The sequence below is a fragment of the Cuculus canorus genome, chromosome 17 (assembly GCF_017976375.1).
Source record: "Cuculus canorus isolate bCucCan1 chromosome 17, bCucCan1.pri, whole genome shotgun sequence".
NCBI lineage: Eukaryota > Metazoa > Chordata > Aves > Cuculiformes > Cuculidae > Cuculus > Cuculus canorus.
The window spans coordinates 12,129,102-12,152,226 of NC_071417.1; the positions used below are offsets into that span (position 1 = coordinate 12,129,102).

At 44.5% G+C, this 23,125-nt stretch overlaps 1 protein-coding gene across 9 annotated transcripts in view; it reads right to left on the minus strand.

The window, feature by feature from the left end:
* MTMR3 (myotubularin related protein 3) overlaps positions 1-23,125 on the minus strand; it is a 72,423-nt gene that overhangs the window by 35,140 nt on the left and 14,158 nt on the right. For 6 of the 9 annotated variants that reach the window (XM_054082640.1, XM_054082641.1, XM_054082632.1 and 3 more), the window contains 2 exons: positions 6,489-6,574; positions 307-387 (listed from right to left, as the gene is read on the minus strand). In XM_054082640.1, coding sequence (XP_053938615.1) covers positions 307-309 — 3 coding nt within the window. In that variant the 5' untranslated portion in view covers positions 310-387; positions 6,489-6,574. Of the gene's footprint in view, positions 1-306; positions 388-1,805; positions 2,268-6,488; positions 6,575-10,332; positions 10,351-23,125 lie in introns of those variants that run through there. The other 3 variants (XM_054082636.1, XM_054082638.1, XM_054082635.1) reach the window with 2 other exon arrangements.

Below are 23,125 nucleotides of genomic sequence, written 5' to 3' on the forward strand. Positions count from 1 at the left end.
TGACCAGTGCAAGCCCAAACAGGATGAAGTGTTCGGAGAGTTCAGGTATCAGTAACTTACTGAAGTTACCAAACTTTCAAAGACAAGCACTCAAACAAACAAAGATAATATCAGACACAGGTTTCCTTCCGGCAGCCAGATTTATAAAGTCATTAAAAAAAGAGACAGACTTGTAACAGCATTAAGACAAAGCACCAGCTCAGCTGAACACTGCATTTAAAATTCAGCAGCCTCACACGTGAACATGAATTCTTTAATGGTTTCAGGTTTTAGCTAAGCTGCTCTGAAACAGACCCTTCTGCTTACCATGACAAGCCCTGGAGAGGAGGAGGAACCCTCGCCTTCACTCACAATACTTGGAGGCTCTTTTTCACTCGTTATTAAAATCTAGAAAACCAGAAAAGCATAACGAGGAAGTTAAATTCATTTTCTTCTGGCAAATAAATACAAATTGACTTTTAAAGAGTGAGAACTAAGCCATTAGAAAAGTACAAGCAAACAGTAATTATGAAAAGATGAAACCCATATGAACCAGCTCTCCCAAGAGACAGAATTGTTTCAAAATGTGTCTGGCTCCTTCTGTTCATTCTGAAAAATCATCTTGGAATGTGCTGCTGGGAGAACACCCATCTGAATGTAGCAATTACACCACTGCTTATAGAATTTCAATTTAAACATGTTTGTCTTTCTAGATTACCCTGAATTTTCTCCCAGGTTCAGTTGCAGATGGTGCTTCACAAAAGGTGATGGTTACAAACCCAATGGGATCGTTGCGATTGTTCAGCCTGATCTGTTAGGCAATACAGGTTGGATAATCCCCCTGAGGTCACCTTCATTCAACTACAGCGAACGAATATATGGATGAAATTCTCCATTTTATAGTTATGACTCATTTTCTACATCCATGGATGTATCAAAACATCTGTTTCCTTGCACCGACCTTTCCAAGAGCTCTGCACCACTAAGCTAAAAGAGGGAGGATTTAGGTGAGATCTTAGGAAGAAATGTTTTGCTGTGAGGGTGGGGAGGCCTTGGCCCAGGTTGCCCAGAGCAGTGGTGGCTGCCCCATCCCTGGAGGTGTTCAAGGCCAGGTTGCATGGGGCTTGGAGCAACCTGATCCAGTGGGAGGTGCCCCTACCCATGGCAGGGGATGGAACTGGATGGGCTTTGAGATCCCTTCCAACTCAAACCATTCCATGATTTGATAACCACTATACACTACTGACTTGCTCTCTCTGCTGTCTAAAAATCCCCCAATCTCTTACCTGCAGATCTTCTGGCAACATTAAAGAGCACTCTTGCAGTTTATGCAATTGACCCTACCAGGAACTTAATGCCTGAAGCGAATGCAGGTGATACGGTTTGATTCTGAGATTTATAGAATCATAGAATCCTGGAATGGTTTGGGTTGGAAGCCACCTCAAAGCTCCAACAGATCTATGTCCTTTCTGTGCTGAGGACTCCAGAACTGGACGCAGGGCTCCAGGTGGGCTGAGCAGAGCAGAGCAGAGGGGCAGAATCCCCCCCTTCACCCTGCTGGGCCCCACTACTTTGGATGCAGCCTAGGACACAGTTGGTAAATCTTATTTTTACTCAATTTTTTAAATACAGGTAGGTTGTTCCTCCTTTTTAAGAGAAAGGATTTATTTGGGTATTTTACGAGTTTTTCAATCTCCAGCACATAAAAGATACAAATGAAAACCTCAGTCAAGTTCAGGCAGCTCTCAGTTCACATCACCTTACTTATAAATACATCTCCAACTATTCCTGTTGTGGTTGACAGAAAACCAGTTGGAATCCCTTACCACCCCAGTACAGCACCACTGCAGGAAGCGCTCACTGTATCCTCCATATCACACGCAATGCGTACAAAGGCAAAAGGAGCAGCAGATGCACATGTTCTGAAACTACAACATCCCACTGTCTAAGAACAGTCAGTGAGAAGAACGCATTATGTTATCCCCAAAGCCTCTGTGAAACAGCAACATCAATAAACAAAATGCCTTGATATCCCCAGAGCAGGGGAGAAACAGCATATAAAACTTGCAAGTTGATTCAAAATTGCAGAGCCTGCAGAGGACATGTCTGTGTGTGGATAAATATTCCTGCCCATGGCAGTGGTGGAGTCTCCATCCCTGGAGGGCTTCACAAAATGTGTGGCTGTGGCACTTGGGGACATGGTTCAGTCGGCACGGTGGGGTTGGGCTGACGGTTGGACTGGATGAGCTGACAGGGCTTTTCCAACCTCAATGATTCCATGATTCTATCTATATAAAAGGAGGAAATTATGAGCGTAATCAAGCTGCAACTACCACTAATTCACTAAAAATTAATGCAAAAAATAGATATAAAATCTTCATTTTAAATAAACCAGAAAAACAGAAGCTAGAAGCAGTCTGAATCTATCAACTATGGATACTGACAAGGAAAGAAAACAGCAGCACAGAAATTTCCATGTCTGCAAGAACAATGGAGAGCAGGAACATTCTTCTACATTGTCAGAAAAGCAGGCAGTTTAGAAATGCTCTCTACCAAGAGCAAGACCAGGAGAGTATTGTTAATATTGGGTTAAAAAAGGCAGAGGCATTTAACGTTTTTGTTTCAAAAGATGCAGAAGAAAGATCGTTCATACCTAATCCACCCCATAACCGGTGAGAATATTTAACAAATAACAGTGATTAAAGCTAAAAAGGCCATCAATTCATCAGGTTTCGTCTTTAATTGATCAGAGGCCACAAAATTCCAGCCCTCGCATTCAAAACAGGGGCTCGTGCTTGCTTCCAGCATGACTAGGTTGTTTTCTGTACATCGTGTTTGGGTGCACTTATCTTCCAAACCCAGGTCTGCTCTTGACGCGAAGATACCAGCAAAGGAGGGGTTCAGCGGTTCTACCAAACGCCTTTGGTTCCAGCTACAAACCTTTGGCTCCTGATGCGTGTTTTTCAGGTTACATGATGCACCGTTATCCTTGATCTACAAGATTTAAGACGTGAGCCTCTGGCTCCATCAGACTGAAAATGACAGCTGGCTCAGCAGCAGGCGTATTTGTCCAATCAACCCCACCTTACAGCGCATCCATCAAGGAAGGTGCAGACTCAACTGACTTTGTGATATATCCTGGTGTAATGAAGACTAACAACCCAAGAGAAGATGGGTTTAAAACCTGTAAGGTTCACACAGATCATCTCCATCCTTACAATCACACTAAGCTGACACATTCAGCTGCCAGCCCTACAGTCAGCCAGAAGAGGATGAAGAGTTCGGGCACACAAAGAGGGACACACAAGAGGAGGTGACCTCAGGCACCTGCTGGAGGCATGAAGCCAGTACCTCTGCCTCCTGTAACCTGTCGCCTCCTCCCCAGCGCCGGTTCTGCTCCTCCGGCACCACAACCACCCCTAACAGTATCAGCACCAAACATTTCCAGACCAATTCATCTGGACAATTCATGTACAACCTGCACAGAGCTTTAAACACTAACTGTAACACTTTCTGAATATAAAAAATACCTTGCTATTTTGGAAAATGTCTTCAATTAGCAAAGATACACCGACCTAATTAAAAAGATAAGCTCCACTACAAATCTACAGCATGCTTAGCATTACTGATTTAAAGTTTTAATATATTAGGCCCCATGCTGTAACAAAATTGTCCTTTTATGCTTCAGACAGATACATTTATTTTACAAGCTGACAATACAATCACCTGGATGTTAATAAGAACATGATTAGTTTAGAGAAAAAACTCATTTAACATTTCTTACAGCAGTGCTCCTAAAATCCAGCAGAAACCAGCAGCAGGGACTATCCAAAACACTGCAGAACTAGTTCTTATCCTGTAATAACCACTGCATCTAGTTGCAAAACAGCTGCAATTTTACCACTGCGGCTTTTTAAATGAACGTGGGATTCTTCCTTTCTAAAGTGAATTTGGCGAAAGCAGTATGAAAAACTACAGAATCATAGAGCCATGGAATGGTTTGGGTTGGAAGGGACCTTAAAGCCCATCCAGTTCCAATCCTCTGCCATGGGCAGGGACACCTCCCACTGAATCAAGGGCTCCAAGCCCCATCCAACCTGGCCTTGAACACCTCCACGGATGGAGCAGCCACCACTGCTCTGGGCAACCTGGGCCAGAGCCTCCCCATCCCCATTGTGAAGAATTTCTTCCTAAGATCTCATCTCAATCTTCCCCCTTCCAATTTAAAGCCATTCCTCCTCATCCTATCACTACAGGCCCTTATAAAAAGTCCCTCCCTAGCTTTCTTGCAGCCTCCTTCAGGTACTGGAATACGGTGGTTTCAGTTTTAATCAGGATTATCGGATATAAATTGTGATGTTCCCAAAACAAATGGTACAAGAACTTATAAGTCTGTCTCTAAAACAAACAGTTTGCATGCTCACACTGCTTCTGGGTATGAGTGAAACGCTTCAGCAACTGAACTGCTGGCAAAAATAGCAAAACCAGGGAACTCTTAGGAGTTGCACCGATGTGATGAACAGTGTATATACCAAAATAAATCATTCATCTTCCATCACATCAACAAGCCAATCCCACTCCCTTCATTGCCTCAGGATCAATGGATTGACCACACGGAAAGGAAAGCCCCACTGGGAGCAGGAAGGGGGATCACACACTGTTCTCACAGTAACCTTTACCAAAGCAGTGAGGATTCACCCCTGAAACCACACTTGCCATCACAATTTCTTCTACACCAAAGCTCTCTCATCCATTTCCATCTACACATTCAGGAAACTCTTCCAGGTCAGTTATGTGAACAGCAAAAGGAGCACTGTGACGGCAGGATAGCCAGGAAAGGGATGTCTGACCTGCATCTTAAGAACACTGCCTTGGAAGGGAGAACAACATTCCTCATCCCGGCAACTCCAACAGGCTGCTCCATTGGATTCCCCCACACTAACACACTGTGCTGCTCCGAAGGACTGTGTGACACAAGGTGAGAGTAGCACAAAGGGGCTGCAGTGATCCACTCTCCAGCTGACCCATACCAGCTTTTTTTTATTAGTTGCAAAATGGCACCAGAATTCTCGGTTTCTTTAACTGCAGCTTGAAAATAACCAGCAATTCCATGACAGAAAAACATTTCCCAGAAGTGAAATGGCAATATTCAAATACAGCTTAGGTAATAACTGACCAAGAAAACACCTCAATAAAAAGCACTCTCACATTCAGGTTCCTGCTTATAAACAGGATCACACATAAGTAGCAGGCAGCTTACACGCAGTTCAGTGAGACCTGCTTACATTGTCAGAAATAAGATTTTTTTGGTCATGACTGAGGGCAAAAATGGTTCTGTTATCAATTCATGGTGCTGCCCTTTCAACTGTAGCTTCACTTATATTAAATCAGACCAAAAAAGTGGTTGGTTTTGTTAATTCTCCACGTTTACATTCTGCTCAAAAGGATAAATGATCAGTAAAGGCTGTAACCTCATACTCTGTTCAGTCAGTATGGGAACATCTTAATTACCTTTCACTGCAGATGTGCCTTCTGGTCTAAATTATGTACATAATAACGAGCTGTGTGCCAGTGGCTCTAAACAAAAAAGACTATCTAAATAAAGGATCGTTTAAATTCACATATATTTAAGTTTAGTTAGATTTCTGGCATGGAAAAAGAAAAACTGGAGGAGAAAAAGGGAAAAAGACAGTACTCAAACATTTCACTTTGTGCCCCTTCCTTCCCTGTCCAGACTCTCAATTCTCAGAGCAGTGGTGGCTGCCCCGTCCTTAGAGGTGTTCAAGGCCAGGTTGGATGAGGCTTGGAGCAACCTGATCCGGTGGGAGGTGTCCCTGCCCATGGCAGGGCCTGGAACTGGACAGTCTTTGAGGTCCCTTCCAACTCAAACCATTCCACGTTTCTATGATTTATTTTAGTACCAAAATCAAACTGAGTTGACACTGTCTCGGAACACAGCTCTGTACACACTGTCACAGCTGCCCAAGAAGTTCTGGACAGGAATCCAAAGATTCTGACAAAGAAGTGTCAGAAAATTGAGACTTAAATAGTCAGGAATGCAACCTAACTTTGGCAGAAGGTGCAGCTGCTACAGGCTGAAAACATTTCTTCCCCTTTTGCAGGTGGAAGGAAATTGTTCTGAGACAAGGACAAATACTTTATTTCCGCATTCCAATCCCTGACAGCAAGGTTTCTCCTTCCTGGCACTGCAGACAGAGGTACCTGAAGGGCTTTCAAAACCATGAACAGGGAAGCAGCTGACCACACATACACTGGCACATGGCTCAGAAATAGGCAGGAAGGACAAAGGATCATGTTTAGAAGACTGCACAACTAAGAATCAGAAGTCCTTTGATTTAACAATTAAAGGTTGAAGATGCCAGCTCAGTAAAATATTGATTTTTGTCCAACACCTTGGAAAGACTTTGTTTAAATGAGTAAGCAGTGATAACAGCAGAATCCTCCTTCAGAAGGCAGCTCATCTTACTCAAATAATACAAGTTACTTACCAAAGAGAGATGATAAAACAGCTAAAACAGTCCCCTCTGCCCCAGACAGTTTCACACAGCGCTCTTCTGACGCTTCACATTGGCAACTGCAAAGAAAAAGATACCACTTTAAAACATGAACCTGCATTTGAAAACCCCACTTCTGAAACAGCAAGTGACTTATACAGGAAACTCAACTGCTATGTTAGCTCGTCTTAATTAAAGAGGCACAGCAAAAAGTACTGACTGCTATGGAACTAACTATCCAGAGTTTAAAGTGCCCAAAGAAGAGATCCAATGATTGGATCCTGACAGGTGGAGGTTTATGTTTAAGGCTTCTCTTCTGGTAAGGAACAGTTCAGAAATCACAGTAACAAAGCAATTCCATGAGGTATTTTTAACTTCTTTGGTACGCAGAAGCACAAAAAAAAAAAGCTCTGCAATACAAGCTCCAGGAGAGCTCTGTTATAGACAATCCAACAGCTTTTTCACCCATCTTCAAAAGTGGTTTTGAGTTTTACACTAAAATTAGCTCTTATTCCCTCAAGAAAACAGATAAAGACCCCCAAACAGTGGTTACTGCCTAGTTACCTTTGCACAAAGCTGCAAAGAAGCCAAGGTGAACAGCAACACTCATGATTCCATTCCTCTCAAGCCCCATCTTTCTGACTTTCCAGTTGCTGCACAAATACTTATTTCCTCAAAAATCAATTGAAGTATTGTGTCACAAATACACATTTGTCAAAAAAATTACAGGGAGAAAACCTCTGCTGTGATTCATCCCTACGCGGTCACTCCAGCAGGAACTCACAGAGGTCTCCTACAGCATCCAAGCTGCTGCCAGGACACCAAAGTCTACTCTAAAATACTCAAACCCTAACATTACAGTTCCAGACTAAACCAGACCATTCCTAAAGTACGCGAGCAGCCAAGCAGATGGAACAGCACTCCCTGAATCCAGCCTACCAAAAGATCTGCTCTTCACAATAACTTGGAAGGTCTCCCAATAACACAAGGCAGGTTCATGTGCCTGGAAAGTCTAACTTCTATCAGCATACAAACTTGCTGCTGGAAATGGTTTGCTTGTATCTGATGTGCCACAACCAGTGAGAACGTCCACCCTCCAGAAATTCCAGAATTTCACATGGTGGACATGGAGGGGAATCTCACACATATCTACATCAAGATGTTATTTAAACCTGCGACGTTCGGATGCTCTGCATTAACAGAACCAACGCTATGGATGATCCCAGCTGTTCAAAACCACAGCTGATCCTGAAATACAATTTTGTTGCTTTCTAAAGCAACATTCTGTTACCTGCAGCAGAGGTCAGCTCTTTATTTATTTTAAAATCTCTCCCTCTCACCAAGCCAAATGACAGTTCCAGCAGTTTTATGGGCTGAAAACTAAATACAGCACACAAAGCAAAAACGACCTAGTTTTACTGCGAGGCACCAACTTGATCATGCAACAAGTTGGACTCCTCAGCTGCCCGTCGGAACAAAGTCACCTTTGACAGGAACGCTGAGCAGCTTATTAAACAAAAAAAAAAAGCTGCAAAGGCAGAGTATGCGACTCCAGGGCGACACTGAATTCACAGACAGCTTTCTGGCCACATCTTTGCTTTTAGAAAGGCAAGATACACACACAGGGTAGCAGGAGGTGGACTTAATTTGTGTGGTTTAGGACCAAGAAGAAAAACCTTCGCAAAAATCAGCAATAAGCTTTTTATTTAATTTAATGAGGTCTGGAAGAAGGCGCTGAATCTCAAGAGTTTTGTCGAGAAGTTTAAAAACAGGAGAAGAGTGTTCCAATGTAAGCATTAATAATTCCGCTTTATTCCTGCCAGTATTCAGCAAAGCCTTCAGGACGCACTCATCAGCATTCCTCTCGCAGGGCTGCGACGCACAGATAAGCCCCTCAAATGTTATCACTTCCGAAGTCAACGCCTCATGCCAAAGGAAAAAAAAGAGCTGACTGCAAGGAGAAACATTGCTGTGAGCTCCAACACTGCCTCCAACCACCAATTCCTTGAGGGGGAGCGATCCCAGCGGATGGTGTAGAACTGTCAAAGGAACACAGCCCAGCACATCTAGGTCTGCTGCCCCAGAGCAGTGATGCATTCCCCACGTCACGAGCTCCCACCATCTCCTTTGCATTAGCTCCTCTGATCCCCACAGAACAGATTCAGCACCCTGAGGAAAGCAAACGGAAAGGGAACAGGACTGTTCAAGTAAATCCTACAAAGTCAAATGTGTCTAGTTAAGGAACCATCTTGCTCCCTAGTCTGACGCATTCTCATAGCCAGTTCGGCTCAGATTTCGTTATGGGAGCCCAGGTGCTGAAGGAAATCTCAACATCATCCAGCGCTGAACTTGCACAAGTCCCTCTGCCACAAGGCTCCAGTTCTGAAGATGGCATAAACAGGAACACTCAAACTAAGCTTTGCTTTGAACCCATCTCCTTAGGATCCTGTTCTCAAGCTTTAGGTGAGCACTGCGGCTAGCACAGGAGTCTCGCCTCCATTATTTTTCCTTGGAAGATGCTATGGGCTGATGTATCAATCATGCTAAAACACAAGTAACGACAAGATTGTAAGGGGAAACTTAGAATAATGGTTTCCAAATTGTAGAACCCTTGTCCCTGGAGATATTCCAGACCTTAACAGCCTCTGAGAAACCCCACCCAACATTAGGTTTGAGGTGTCCAGCACGTTGAGGGAAGTGATTCTTCCCCTATACTCGGCTCTCACGAGACCCCACCTGGAGGTCCTGCATCCAGCTCTGGAATGCTCAACATAAGAAGGACACAGAACTGTTGGAACAGTCCAGAAGAGGCCATGAAGATGATCCAAAGGCTAGAGCACCTCATGTATGAGGACACGCTGAGAGAGTTGGGCTGATCCAGCCTGGAGAAGGGTCTGGAGAGACCTTAGAGCAGCTTCCAGTACAGAGAAGGGGCTCCAGGAAAGCTGAGGAAGGGCTCTTGACCAGGGAGCACACAGATAGGACAAGGGGGGTGGCTTTAAATTGGAAGGCAGAAGATTTACATTAGACATTAGGAAGAAATTCTTCATGATGGGGGCGAGGAGGTTCTGACCCAGGCTGCCCAGAGCAGTGGTGGCTGCCCCATCCCTGGAGGTGTTCAAGGCCAGGTTGGATGGGGCTTGGAATAACCTGATCCAGTGGGAGGTGTCCCTGCACATGGCAGGGGATGGAACTGGATGGGCTTTAAGGTCCCTTCCAACCTAAACCATTCCATGATCCTATGATCACAGCTGGCCATACGCTGAGCAGAGCGTCGGGCTGTATGAGCTCCAACCTAAATTATACCATGAAGCTGTGACAATGTTTTTCTTTAAATATTTATTTATTTAAATAAAACACTGGTAAATAGCTGGGAAAAACACTCCTGAGAAGTTTTAATCAACCTGTTTGTTTAATTAGGAGACTGGAACATTGTTACTGCAGTTTCTGAGCTGAAAGACTGCACCCGGCAAGAAGAGAAGAGGCAGGATTTGATAAGCATTGAGTGAAAAGAGTTTGGAAAATAAAAAACCAAATTCCAGGTTTTATCAGTCACAGAAAAAGTTACCCTCATAAAGATGCAGACAAACTAAACCAAGCCAAGCTTTCTCCTGGTAACTCACCATTTGGAAGGTGAGTTTTTTCCTCCCTTTGCTGAAATACAGCATTTCTTCATCGGTTACGCCACACAATGTCACAACCTCAATATTATGCAAGCACAGCTTCTGAGTAGAAGTTCTCCCTTTCTATGTACATGTCTGGCTGAGCGACTCCGCTTTCCCACAAACCCAGCTCTGCAGTGGCTAAGCCCTCTCTCCCACCGTTAATACACACTCACCATTTCAGCACCTTTGTGTTTCACCGCTTTTTGCTCTGCCTTAGCTCGCACACTGGCTATGGGCTGTTCTGGTCCTCCTTGAAGCTCTTCCTAGTGGATTTTTTTAGCTTGCTTCCCCCCAAAACTACTCCTATCCTACTCTCGGTGTGCGAAGGAAAGGGAACACAGTGCTACTATCAGCTACCGACCTCCGAGGCGACACAGCTCGCTTGTGGCTAAAAACCGCAGAGGGGTGGGAGCCTTGGGACAGCTGCCCCAAATGCTGTCGCTCCGAGGCTGGGCACTGCACAGTGGCTCCTTTATAGGAAGTTTTAAAACACGTACAGAGAGAAGGAGGAATGCTGATCTTCAGGGAGGAATTCTCTTGTCTATACTGCCATGTCTTCCCTATTATACACTTCCCCAGATGAAGTTACACCGTTTCCAGCTTAGAAAGGAATTGAGTACAAAGCGTAGACATCAATACTCAATGGACAACAGAGCCCAACAGCCACATCAGACATCCCCCTTTCCTTTAACACAGATGGGAAGCATCCTGCGTAAGAGCATTTTTAATTCCTGCCCCATTTACCATTCTACCCGTGCTTCTCAGTGAAGACTAAAATTAAAGAGTCCAAAGCATCAAAACAGCTCTGTCCACATCTGTCACTGCTCTGACTCATCATTAATGGAAGGCAATTCAGTTCCCTGGGGAACCCCCCATAAGTGGGCATACTGGTTTCCTTCATCTTCCCACTCGGCAGAGGCACTGATCAGTTTTTAAAGCAGTGTGATTAAGCTGATTATCTTTGAATACTATTTAAAAAGATCACACAGTCTTCAAAAATGAAATGCAGAAGCAACTGTCCAACACTAAAGCAAAACCCATCTCAAGCAACAAGCAAAGCTCGAATGGACAGAGTGCAGCAGGGAGGTGGGAAAAGCGCTGCTGAGATTGCAGTGACTGAGCAGTGAATGGTTTACAGAGAGACTCAATCTCACCTTCGGAATGAGCCCTTTCTCTATAACTGATGTAGAGAATAAAATCAGCAGAACTTTAGGTGGAATTAAAGTATTATACCAATAAATAAAAGTGTGTCCTAGCAAAGTGCTTCTGAATATAAAACTAAACACCAATATTCTCCTACACAGATCTCCAAACCACCCAGGCCAAATCACCACAGCAAACCTGAAACCCAAATGTGAGAACATTTACTTTTTCTTGTAAGATCTCAGGTTTTCTTTTCTTTGAAAGCCTTTTCCATTTGTATGAGATTCAAATGCTACAACTGTTGATACAATTTACAGCCAGGACACAATTTACCCACCCCCGGAAGTTCAAAGCTTCAAAAAAAAACCCTTCAAAGCTTCAATAACCCATTCTATCACTCTTTTTATTTCAGCTGCTCCCTGCTCCTCAATGTTAGGTGAAGGATCATGGACTGGTTTGAACTGCAGAAAGATCTGCAAGGATGGGATCCAAATCTTTGCAAGCTGACAGGACATAGAACGCTGTCCAAGGCTGGAGCTGGAGGGAACGGAGTAGACTTGCGTAGGTTCCAAGCTAGAGAGGTGATCAAGAGTGCTGGAGAGGGGAAATTGCATCAAACAGTAACCAAAATGCCGCGAAAAGCTGGGCAATATTAGACTGAAGTTACGAAACAGAAAGAACAAGTGAGCAAGACTGAGACCAGACAGCAAAAGTTTCCATCTGAAATGGCAGAGCAGAGTAAGAAGGAAACGACCTGCTCCTCATACTTCCCATTTTTCCACTGAAGCCCTTACGGCCCATTTGCCATGAGTCAATGCTCCCTCACTTATTTCTTCCCTTCTAGAAGAAAGGCAAGAAACTAACAAGGATAAGAGGTTGTTAATCCAAGTCACAAAGGTTTTGCTCATCCTCAGTAAACTCCTGTTCACCCCCCTCCACTCCTCCTGTGACACTTTGTCACAAAGCTGTTAAAACCTTGAACAAACCACAACTGGATGCTTTTGTCACAGGACAACTTCATGGAAACACCAAGTACCTGCTGTGAACAAACACTTATTTCTCAGTGCATTCAGCAGATTAAGTTGTTACGAGGTGGCCGTAAGAGGAAACTCAGCCCCTTACAGGGGCTTATAGCAGTGTGATTGCTCAGCCACACAGTCAGGAACACGCAAGGAGCCTATGCCTGCAACTACAGGTCACTTTCTTTTACTGCACACCTTGCACAATGCAATTATGGACTTAAGTTTTAATCCATTAATTCTTAAATTGCATTGAAAAAACCTGTTCTGCAAAGAAGGCCATTTGGGTGAGATGGATATCCACCTTCACTTCCTTCATCTAGGAACAGGAGGCCCTCTTCAGTCACAAAAGACCCCTTTTTATGAACCAACTGCCCGAATTTCCCATTTTGGCAGTTATGAAGGATCAGGCTAGCTTTTCCAGGATCACAAACAGCTGTTTCCTAGATGGCTGTCCAAATCCTTGTCTGGGCATCATCCATCAGACTGCCAAGGCATCAACAGCACTCGCTAGGCAACCAGCGCTTAATGTGTGCAAATACTAAGAGGCAAAAGTCAAATTACGAAGAGATAAAACCGTGTCTGCTGTGCACGATAAGGAGAGCAACGAGAGCTGAGTAAGGAACCACTGGTGGCTTAAGTGTGCAAGAATGTTCTGCCAGCTCCTATTACACAGCAAGCTCCAGTTTAAGGCCAGACCCATGATTTACCAGAACAGGTTACTCCTCTCCTCACGTTTGAGCAGTTAACCCCTTCCAGACTAGAGCAAACAGGTTACTGCATCAATCCAGTTCCAGTTCTGACTTCTCCAAACAGCAGTGTTCTCTGTTATAAGCCAAGCCTTCCACAGCCAGAGAAGCCTCAGGCCAGCACTGCCCCTTAGCCAGGCGCACCAATGAAGAGCTCTGGCTCCCTACATGTCCCCAGACGTACACACAGCTCGGATGCCTTCCCCAACTAAGGAGGCTTCCTATATTTAGATTAGAAGGGACAAACAAACTGGTTTGGCTGCTCTACCAGCACTCTGCTTCCCAGAAACCTGCTCCCTGATGTCCTTTGGTCAGCTGAGTCAACTCACCAGAGCTGGGAGAAACAGCAGAAGAGCAAACACCTTTTCTCATATAGTTAAATCACTTCAGTGTCTTCCAAATAGTAATTTCCATCTTTTTCAATTCATGGAAAGCCAGTTACTTCCAGAAGCAGTAGATGCAAATGGCAAAATACTAATTTCCATTTGCAAGTTGCACTTAAGAACCAGAGATGGGACTCGACAACTGAAATAAAGGCAAGTAAAGAGTGAGCCTTGACTCGGGTCCTACGAACATACCAACAAGTGACATTGAGCCACCTGCGCCTCGAACTACAGCCTGGAGATCAGAACCAGAGAGGCGGCCTCACTGGAGAGCCTCATCAAATCCCAAGGATTTAAGAGAGCATCTGTACATCCCTTTGGACGTGGGAGGCACAAGGCACAGTCAGCCTTGCATCTCTCAAGATCACCTAAAGCAATCTGAAGCCAGCCTTAACGTGTTCCAATTTTGGTAGCTTATTTGAAGATTACTTACATACGTTCTGAGTATCTGAACATCTCTGCGCTTAATACCAAACAGACTGGCTAATGTTGTCAAACTGCAAAATGTATCCTCCTGAAGGCCCCACAGCAGTGGATTAGAACCTTGGCTCTATTATACATATTTTTTAAGCTTATTTACTCTCATACTGAGTACCACTCTAGCCACTAAACACAGGCGGTATGCTACACAATCACCTTCCTTAAATCTCAGCCATGACAAAGGCAAGAACAATTACCACTTCTCAAATCACATTTCCAGACTACCCAGGCAAGATGGGCTCAGCCATGACAACTCCCTCAAATCTTTTCTGTCTACAACAGCTCCCATCATACTGGAAGTCACAAGCTCGTCAGTTTGCACTGAAGTTGCACAGACATTCAGAGCCAGGAAAGAATTTACTTGGATTAACAGGATATGCTTATTCTAAAAAAACTGAAGAGCACGAAGCCAAAGTTAAACATATTTGGGCATTTCAGAGAGGCACTGAAGAAGGTTTTGAGGTTGTTTTCAAAGCCCCTGTGTGTATCAAAACACTGAGCTTCACAGAGAACTAAAATAAAGATCTGCAATAGATCACAACTCTGCTGGTGAAACAAGGTCGGACGCAGCCCCAGTTAGCATTTACTGACCACAGGCAGTCGCTCCCCTTCCCATTCCCGTATTTAGTTCTATAGTGAAAGATCCATTGACATGAATGTTCAGGCTTCCTTAGGAAGGGAGCAGCAGGTATTTGCCTTGTTTGGAGAAAAGAATCAATGCTATACAGTAATTATGTCACCTCTCAAATCACTGCTTCAATGGCCAATCAACCAACAGGAAGGAGCTTCTTTAGAGAACATCAAGTCTTAGGGCTGGATTTCCAACCAAGCTCTGTACTGCTGATCAGTTTTTACCAAAAAGACGCATTACTCCAGTATCATATTTTATACTAAATGCCCTTCAAAAAAAAGCTTAACAAATTAGTAAAGCAAGAGAGTAACAACTCTGTCTATGTAGAAACAAATGCATTCCTGCCCACTGCACTTACCCTCCAGCAACCTTTCCTTCCAGTGAATAGCTGTGTGACTGCGTTTGCCTGCACACAGACACTTCTGTGTCAGTCAACTCCAACAGCACTATTCAGAACACACTTTTCCACAACATCTGGTTTAGTGTTGATTCATTCAAGTCAGGCAAGCCCTGACTTAAAACCTCTCTCACTTCTTTTTCTTAGAGAAACTCATTCATATTGGTAGATATAACAAACCCTGAGATGGAAGAACAGTGAAACAAAGAACACAAGAGGTAGTAAGTCATTTGAATGTTTTACCTTTTAGAGAACATTCACTCCTCCCCTGCATAACTCAAACCAAATCTGGTTTCCTAGAATAGACTTGGTTGCAATTGAAGAGATAAATCATCCATTTAAAGAAACAAAAAGTTTGGGGTCTTCAGCAAGGTACCCAAACAAAATGCATCCACACCTTTCCCACTGGCACTGCAGAACTGAGTGCAGTTCAACAGCAACTTTTGTTTCTGATACATCACGGAAGGTAGATTTCATTTCAAATATCTAGTTCAATTCTGTCGTGCATTTGAATCGTTATCAGCCAGACCTAACCTTCCTTTAAAGAAACAGGAAAAAAGTTTATAACCATCCCTACACAGGAAGCTCAGCAGGTCCCCCTTGAGCTGTGTTTGATGGAGACACACAAAACCACGTGCATATTAGTTCAGGAGCTTGCTTAAAGATGAGACAATAGTGCAAGTTACATTTGGAACACTGAACTCTTGCCTGTGACCTGCAGGGGTCAAGCTTCATCTAAATGCACAGAGGCAGCATTTCACGATGAAAATGAAGTAAGATCAATTAAATTAGTCTATTTTCAGTCGTTATCCTTCAAATTGAAGTACTTTGGCAACCAGCTTAGCAGCAAAAGGAAGGCTGTACTTAGTGAAGGGGAACTCAGTGATGTCTGTCAAACCTGTGAGGATAAAACGCTCGAGCTGCAGTGGCCTAGAGTCAAAAAGTAAACAGAAATGTTTGGGAAAAAAAAATCAGATAAGGAGCAGGTTTCATACTGGAGTTTTGGGTCCTAATTTCTTGCTTTAATCCTGATGAAATTAAATGGCAAAACCCCTGTCCTCAACTGATGTTTTGTTTCATGACGCGTACACAGGATGGAGCTGCTGACAATGTAAGAACGCAACACTCAGGAACCCCACTTGCTCAGGCACTCATGGATCTCCTCAAACATTTCATCAGGTGCCAATCTGTGTCAAGACTTTTTCCTTTTCAGAACTATGAAAACAAAAGCAGCCTGCAGTCAAGCCTGCCATCAGGAGGGAGGACTGCATTTCCCCGGAAGCATTCCTCCTCAGAGAGACTCCAACTCAACACCAGAGTGCTCTGAGCTGTTCACAGCCACGGGAACATTCAACATCCAGGTACAAAATGGCCAAAGTTACTGCTGCCCCTGTAATTCCCAACAGGGAAGTAAAGAACCAGGATCGATACACAGGCAAAAAGATTCTGAACAGTTGGGTGGAACAGGAGAATTGAGCACCAGATAAGCCTAAGACACAACTCCAATCAGATCAAGCTGCTCTAAGACTCATCCAATAGAAGTACATCTCCAAGCACCTGCTTTCTAGATAACCTGTTCCAATATTAAGGTTAGAATCTTAAAGTTCAGAAAATACTCAAAGGCAAAGGAAGCCATCACACTAAGCGGAACCAGGGAAAATGTGGAAGAGAATGCTTGGAGTATTTAAGCCTCACTTTTCTGGTAAGCCTTTGTTTCAAAAGGTGATACAGCTGGTGTAACAGATCTGCGTGCGAAGACAAATCTAGGAGCAAACACTCAGAGCCAAGGTGAAAAAGCAATTGCAATTTAGAGAAATAGCAGCTCACTGGAGGAAATTCCCTCAGTATTCAGGCCTTGTGTTTCTGAAAGAGCCTGAGTAAAGTTCCTGTACATCTTGATCGAAATGACAAAAATCAGCCAAATGCCTTTCCCAGATGAAAGGCTACATCTCAGCAAGCTTAAGTTAATCTGTCAGGTACAAGGACACAAGGTACATATGCTTTAATAGAAGCATCGCATCTGCATCACCAGCTAGACACAGAACACCTCTGCACCAGCTTTAGGCCCAGCTGACAGAACTGAAATCCTTTTCTAACAGCAGAGGCTCCTAGAACAACCAACGGAACACAGGAAGCAGCTCTTACGGCTGAACTTCTGTGTTCAGTTTGAACAACTTAAAGCTTGACAGTAACTGAAAATGTTCTTTTCTCCAGTGACCATTACCACGGATGCTGAAGATCAGATCTTCCAAGAACAGGTAAGAAGCAATGGCCCATTCTGGTATTTCTCTGCTTTACACAAAGCAGCTCAAGAGGTCAAAGCACCAGTGCATAAGCATTGCTGTAAGAGAAGAGATCCGTAACAGGGCCAGCATGCTCTGGGGATGGATTTTTGGACCAGGAGTTAAGGTTGTTACAGGCGGTTGCACAATAACGTACACAATGGAAGCAAAGCCAACAGCCCGAGCCCCAGGTATGGATGACACAGCAGATATTTTTCACATGCTGTGGAAATCAGCTTGTAATTACACATTAAAATGCCTCTATATAAAAAGCCTGGAGTGAAGAATTACACACTAGGAAATGCAAGCACTGTGATCACCTGTGCAGCTTTAGCTCAGCTTCTCTTAAAATATGTATGAATCCTAATTCCCTTCTCCATTCTTTCCGTCCCATGAACTCCATCCCCACCATGAATGAGGTGGGCAACACACCCTGAAATCAGAACTTCTCATTATATTCACTTTTAATTAAACCTTGCTGTCAGTGTGGAGTTTTCTATGCAGCTCATTTTGTAGCCCCTCTTCTGCTCTGGATCTGCAGAGCTAACCCCAGTTTTCACTCTGTCTGATTTGGCTATGTGGTAATAAGGTATGCTTAAAAGGTTGCAGAACGGCACACTATAAGAGCTCAAAGCATCAGAAGGATCTTTCAGTTCCAGCACCCAGACCTGCTGTCTGAAGTCTCACTCTCCAAACGCTTCTAATTTTTTTAGCATTCTGCTCTGTATTTGGGAAGTCCAACGCCGCTAGCTGGGGCTCTGCGCTGCAGAGGTGCATGCTCCAGCCTGCAGCTGCGTGTTTAACACCGAACCTGTAACTCCATGCACCCCCATAGAACTTTCCAGTAACTCCCCACCCAGCACAACCCCAGCAGAGCGGGGCCACATCTCGTTCTCCAGGATGGCAGCTGCTTGACTCACCAGACCATCTCCTGGAACTCCTTCCCAGATAAAGGCACTATTCCCTCATCCAGCACCTCTATACATACCAGGTAATATAAGGTCCTACTGTGCCACCTGGAAGTTCTGGATTTCTTCAGATGTCCAAGGCTATGGCAGCCTCTCCTTAAAACAACCTCGGTTACTACCTGTGGGGATGAACCACTGATGCCTGTGCACTCACAGCCACAGTCAAAAGATCAGGCAGTTTGTTGGGTGTTTGAACATCCAACCATCATTCCTCCCACCAACAGCTTAATCTGATTATATCAGTTTATTGGCTCCATTGCACAGCACAGATAAACCTCTTTTGGAGGGAGATGAACTCCCTGGCAAGCCTTCAGAACAGAACAGCACTCACATTTGGTGAAGTAGTTCCATCAACAGCCACAGCAGTATTTCTGAGGAAGCCCAGGTCATAAAGGACTCCCATTAGAGCCAAAACAAGCCAATAAACCTGATTACCGTGCCTCCTTTAAAGCGGTCAGTCCTGCAGCAAGGGTAAGAGTAGTCCAGTCTTATCAATTTGAAAATAATGTTAGTGACACCCCCTGGCAAATTAGGTAGCCTTCCTCCCCTTTCAAGTTCTCTTGCAGACTGGCGCATAGCAGTTCAAGCTGACAGAAGCATACCAAGGGGGAGGGTGCGTGAAACCTATATTTAAGGGATGTTCACATTTTACACATGCTCAAGGTACAGTAACACGAAAACCAGAACCCCCCCAAGGTTCAAGCGGCTCTCTTACCAAGATTTTTATACACACCAGGAGCTGCTCTCCTTCACCGAGCTGCTTTTCCCTCTGTGTGCGTTTACTGTTGTGGGTCTCCCAGTTTATCTGTCGGGCTCCCACACCTGCCCCACAGCCCTTCAGCACTGGGCTAAGCATTGCCTGTCTGTAGGGCCCAGCAATCAGGCACAACCACCACACCAAGGCACCTTCTGCTGGCTTTGGCTACTTGTTATTTCCCCAACAACAACTTCAAAAGCAGGTTACTTTCTTTAAAACACTAAAGAAAAAGCTATCAAATTAGTGTTGAAGTCAGTCCATACTCCACACACCACCTGCCTTGGTGAGGCATCACTGCCACGCTTAAACTTTGCCTGCCATAGCTTTAACTCATTTATCTTATCAAAAGGATGTCAGAAGTCTTATGCAAGTTCACCTCTAATGTACTCGTTATCCTCTTAGGAGTCACTGAATGAAATGGGAGTTAATGAGTAACACAGTAGGAATTATTTCATTATCCCCATGGTGAAAGAGAGCCATCTAATTCTTGGCTGTGACGTCAGACTTGAGAACCAGCCAGTGATGCGTACTCAGGCTTCCACTGCTCAACCAGCTGCCACACCAGTGGTGTGCACAGAAAGAAGCCCACAGACAGCACTGACAGCTCCAGCGAGATAGCCAGAGCAGGAAGCAAAGCCACTTCAACCGCAGCCTTAGGAATTAAAACAGCAAGAGTGAGGAATGGCAATCAGTCCAGTAACAGCACATCAACTCTTCGCATCCTCCTCTTGCCATGCCTCCACTTTCACAGAGACCCACCCCTACTCCAAGCCTCCGGCATTTCCTAACTCAGTCTCCCTACTGATGTCCCATCAGAAACCCCAGGCATTTAAAGGGAGGTCTGGTGCATGGTACAGATCCTTCATCAGTCACTGGCAAGCCTGGCTTCCGGCAGTCAAGGCTGCCTTGCTTCCACTTTAGTCTAAACTAATGCTTTTCACTATAGAACCTGACGTCTTATGACTTCAAGTGGATATTGGCTCCCTCTTGAAACACACACCCATCTCCTGCTGGTATGGGTAGCGAGGAGGGCAACTGCCAGAAAGACTTCCTCAGCCTACTGAAGTCCTCCTTCAGGTCAGAGACATTTGCCTGCAATAGCAAGCCAGCTTTAGATTGCCTGATGAGCCTGTGTTCACAAGACTGTCTGGTTTTGCCAAGGAGAGCAGGCAGTGAAAGACTGTGTTCAGACAGATGGTATTTGATTGATTTCATAACCATGGAAGTCCATCCTCAATCAGGACAGCCAAGCCAGGCAGTGCTCTTCAGATAGTTTGACTCTTGGAAACACATTCCATCCTGTCCACAAAGCCCCTGATGATGCCTTTAAATGAAGCTGTCCAGAGCAAGCGCAGAGACAGAGCATACATTGGATCTGTTCATACCTATCCGTTACAGAAGCCTGCAAGGATTACTTTCCAGGCACTCCCTTCCAACAACTAGGAATACACTAGTACACAAGCAAGTTGAAAACATAAGAGGAAGATCAGAAAGCCTGGGAGACCAAAGCTGGATTCCTCATGCAGATGGTAAAACAGAACCATCCTCCTGAGAGGTAACATCCAATGAAGGGGCCCAACGCAAGCTTCGCCAACAGTTTTCTCTGCATGGAGCACAGAAACTGAGATGCATTCCATTTTGAAGGAGTACGATTTTCCTGTAATGTGAAGCCTGCAGTCACTTCTGCAGACAACCACGTTACTGAGCTTGCATAACACGTCAAAAGCAAAGGGTAATTGTACCATCCTCCAAATCCTACTGGAGGAAACACTATCTTCAAGGTTAGCATGTGCTGTTCTGTCATTCCCACATGAGTGCACACATGTAAGATGCGCTCATATTCAAACCCTGGCGTCACAATTACTCTGCCAAGAATGTGATACTGCAGAATACTTAGAATGGTTTTGTTCATACGACAGTGAGCTTCCATACCCGAGACTAAAAACACTATTGTTATACAAGCATTCCCCTTAAATTCTTCAATAATCACTCAAAACGCCTATATTTAAGATGCTGCCACGGGATTAGAATTGTATCTGTAAAATGAATATAATATTCAGTAGGATACACCACACAAGTTGGCTTTGGGGCAGGTTTCTGTTACACTAGAAACTTCTGAACTAGTATGGAGCAGCATCAACACCCAGCTCTGCCAGTGAACAGCACCTCCCTGCAAACAAAGAGCATCCATGTGCCGGCACTGCTGGAGTCTTGGAGCAATCTCCTCCCCACAGGCACTTGGTGCCAAGTCTAGAGGTGCTTACCCAGCAGTTAGCAACGTGCATTCCCCTAGTTAGTGGAGCAGCAGAGCACACAGCTGTGATCCAGCCATCAGAGCTGGAGATCTGGGCCTAAGAGTAAGCACAACAGCACTGAGCGAGGTAAGGGACAAGTTTCTGAGGCGGTATGCGATGAAGGAGGGTAATGGGATGGAGCTGAGGACCCCACTTGAGGCTCAAAGCCTGAATAATTCTAGCTTGTTCAGTGATACCTGCTTTAAATGTAATCAGGTGCTATGTTCCCCACTGAGTCAGAGCTGTCCTTACACCAGATAAAGCTCTTCAGCGGGGTCTTATGAGGCTGCATCTACACTATTTCTACAGCAGTGCTGGCTACCCAAGCTGCCATGCCAAGAACACCACTGCCAGAGCCACCTGCACCCAGAAGAGATGGATCTTTGCTGGAAGCATCCATTGTGCCAGAGCCCACGCCAGCTGTAAGCAAAAACTGCCCTACAGCCCTTACGCACTGTCCTGTACACCTTTACATCTTGTGTCTGACCTTGTCTTCTTTTGCCTCAGTGAGCAGTTCTTACCTATTTTGGACACTCGCTTCAGGGGACAAAGATGCCTGACTCAGCTGTGTGGTTTGGTGAGGGACAGGACAGCAATATCAGTGTCCTCAACTCTGCAGTTTCCAGCTTAAATAGATCCAGACAGAATCACTGGAAGTAAGTAAACAGTGTCACCCTGACTGTCTCCGTAATCATCAATAATTAAAAAAATGTAAGTGCTTTAATTCTTTGGTGTTCCAATGGGAAGAACAAGCAGCTCCCAGACATTCCCTACATTGACATAACAAACAGCTGTTATCCTCACAGCTGTAAAGCCACTATGATTCCTCCTGCACACTCCAGGCTTTCCGCTGGCCCAAGTACTGCCTAAGTGACTCAGTTATAAAGTCATTCCATCACTACCACTATTTTCTCACAGCTTAAAAATTTATTAAATCAAGTATTCCACTACTGCAATTCCCATTACCAGGAAGCTGCAATAACGCTTATTGCATTGTGGTTACGGGTTTGCTCTCCCAATACAGCAACTCAATCAGCTCAACACTTCAAGTTAATTATTATTGCTTAAGTAAGGTAAATGCAAACAGAAACCTGAAAAGCATGAAATAAACAGTAGGAAATCACGCTCAACTGCTTAAAGATAACCCAAATATTTCCTGGTCACCTGCAAGTTCCAGGGGAATTTTCACACGGCTCTAATATGCCTGAGAAATATAAAACCCTGATGTTTAGACCTTCAGAAAATGCCCACATGAAAATTACACAGCAAGGTAAAGACTGAGACTTTTGACTGTATTCAAACAGCTGGGATTAGCAATGAAGAAGGGTTTATCATAATACACAAATAAAAGAACAAGAACCTGCAAGCAATAGTTCCAGATATTCTGCCAGGCTTCAGTTCTCAGCAGTAAAGCATGAATAAGCATAAACAATTCTCTAGAGAGTCCACCAAAATCCCTGAGATACCAGTTCTCTAGACCTGCTTCTGCATCAACCAAAAAGCACCACCAGTCACACTCCTCTCATTGGACTGAGGGAAAGGAGACAGGGCTTCCAGAATCGGAGGGAAGGCAGGAAGAAGGTTCAGCCCTGGCACAGCCCAGTTTCATAGAATGGCTGTCAGCTGCCAGAGGAGTTTTTCTGAACTTGTGCTGATGAGGCTGGACCTGGAACTGCTCGAACAAATACCTGATTTGACATGGTCAGTATGGGATGTTCAGCCTATAGATGGAAGACTCCAAGCTCAGGGAGTGGAAGTAGCCTCTACAGAACAATGACCTTCACTCAGTCAGAGCGCCTCACTGAGAAAACAAGCAACCAGACAACTGGAGAGCAATTCAAGTGTCAGTCGCCATGAGACCAG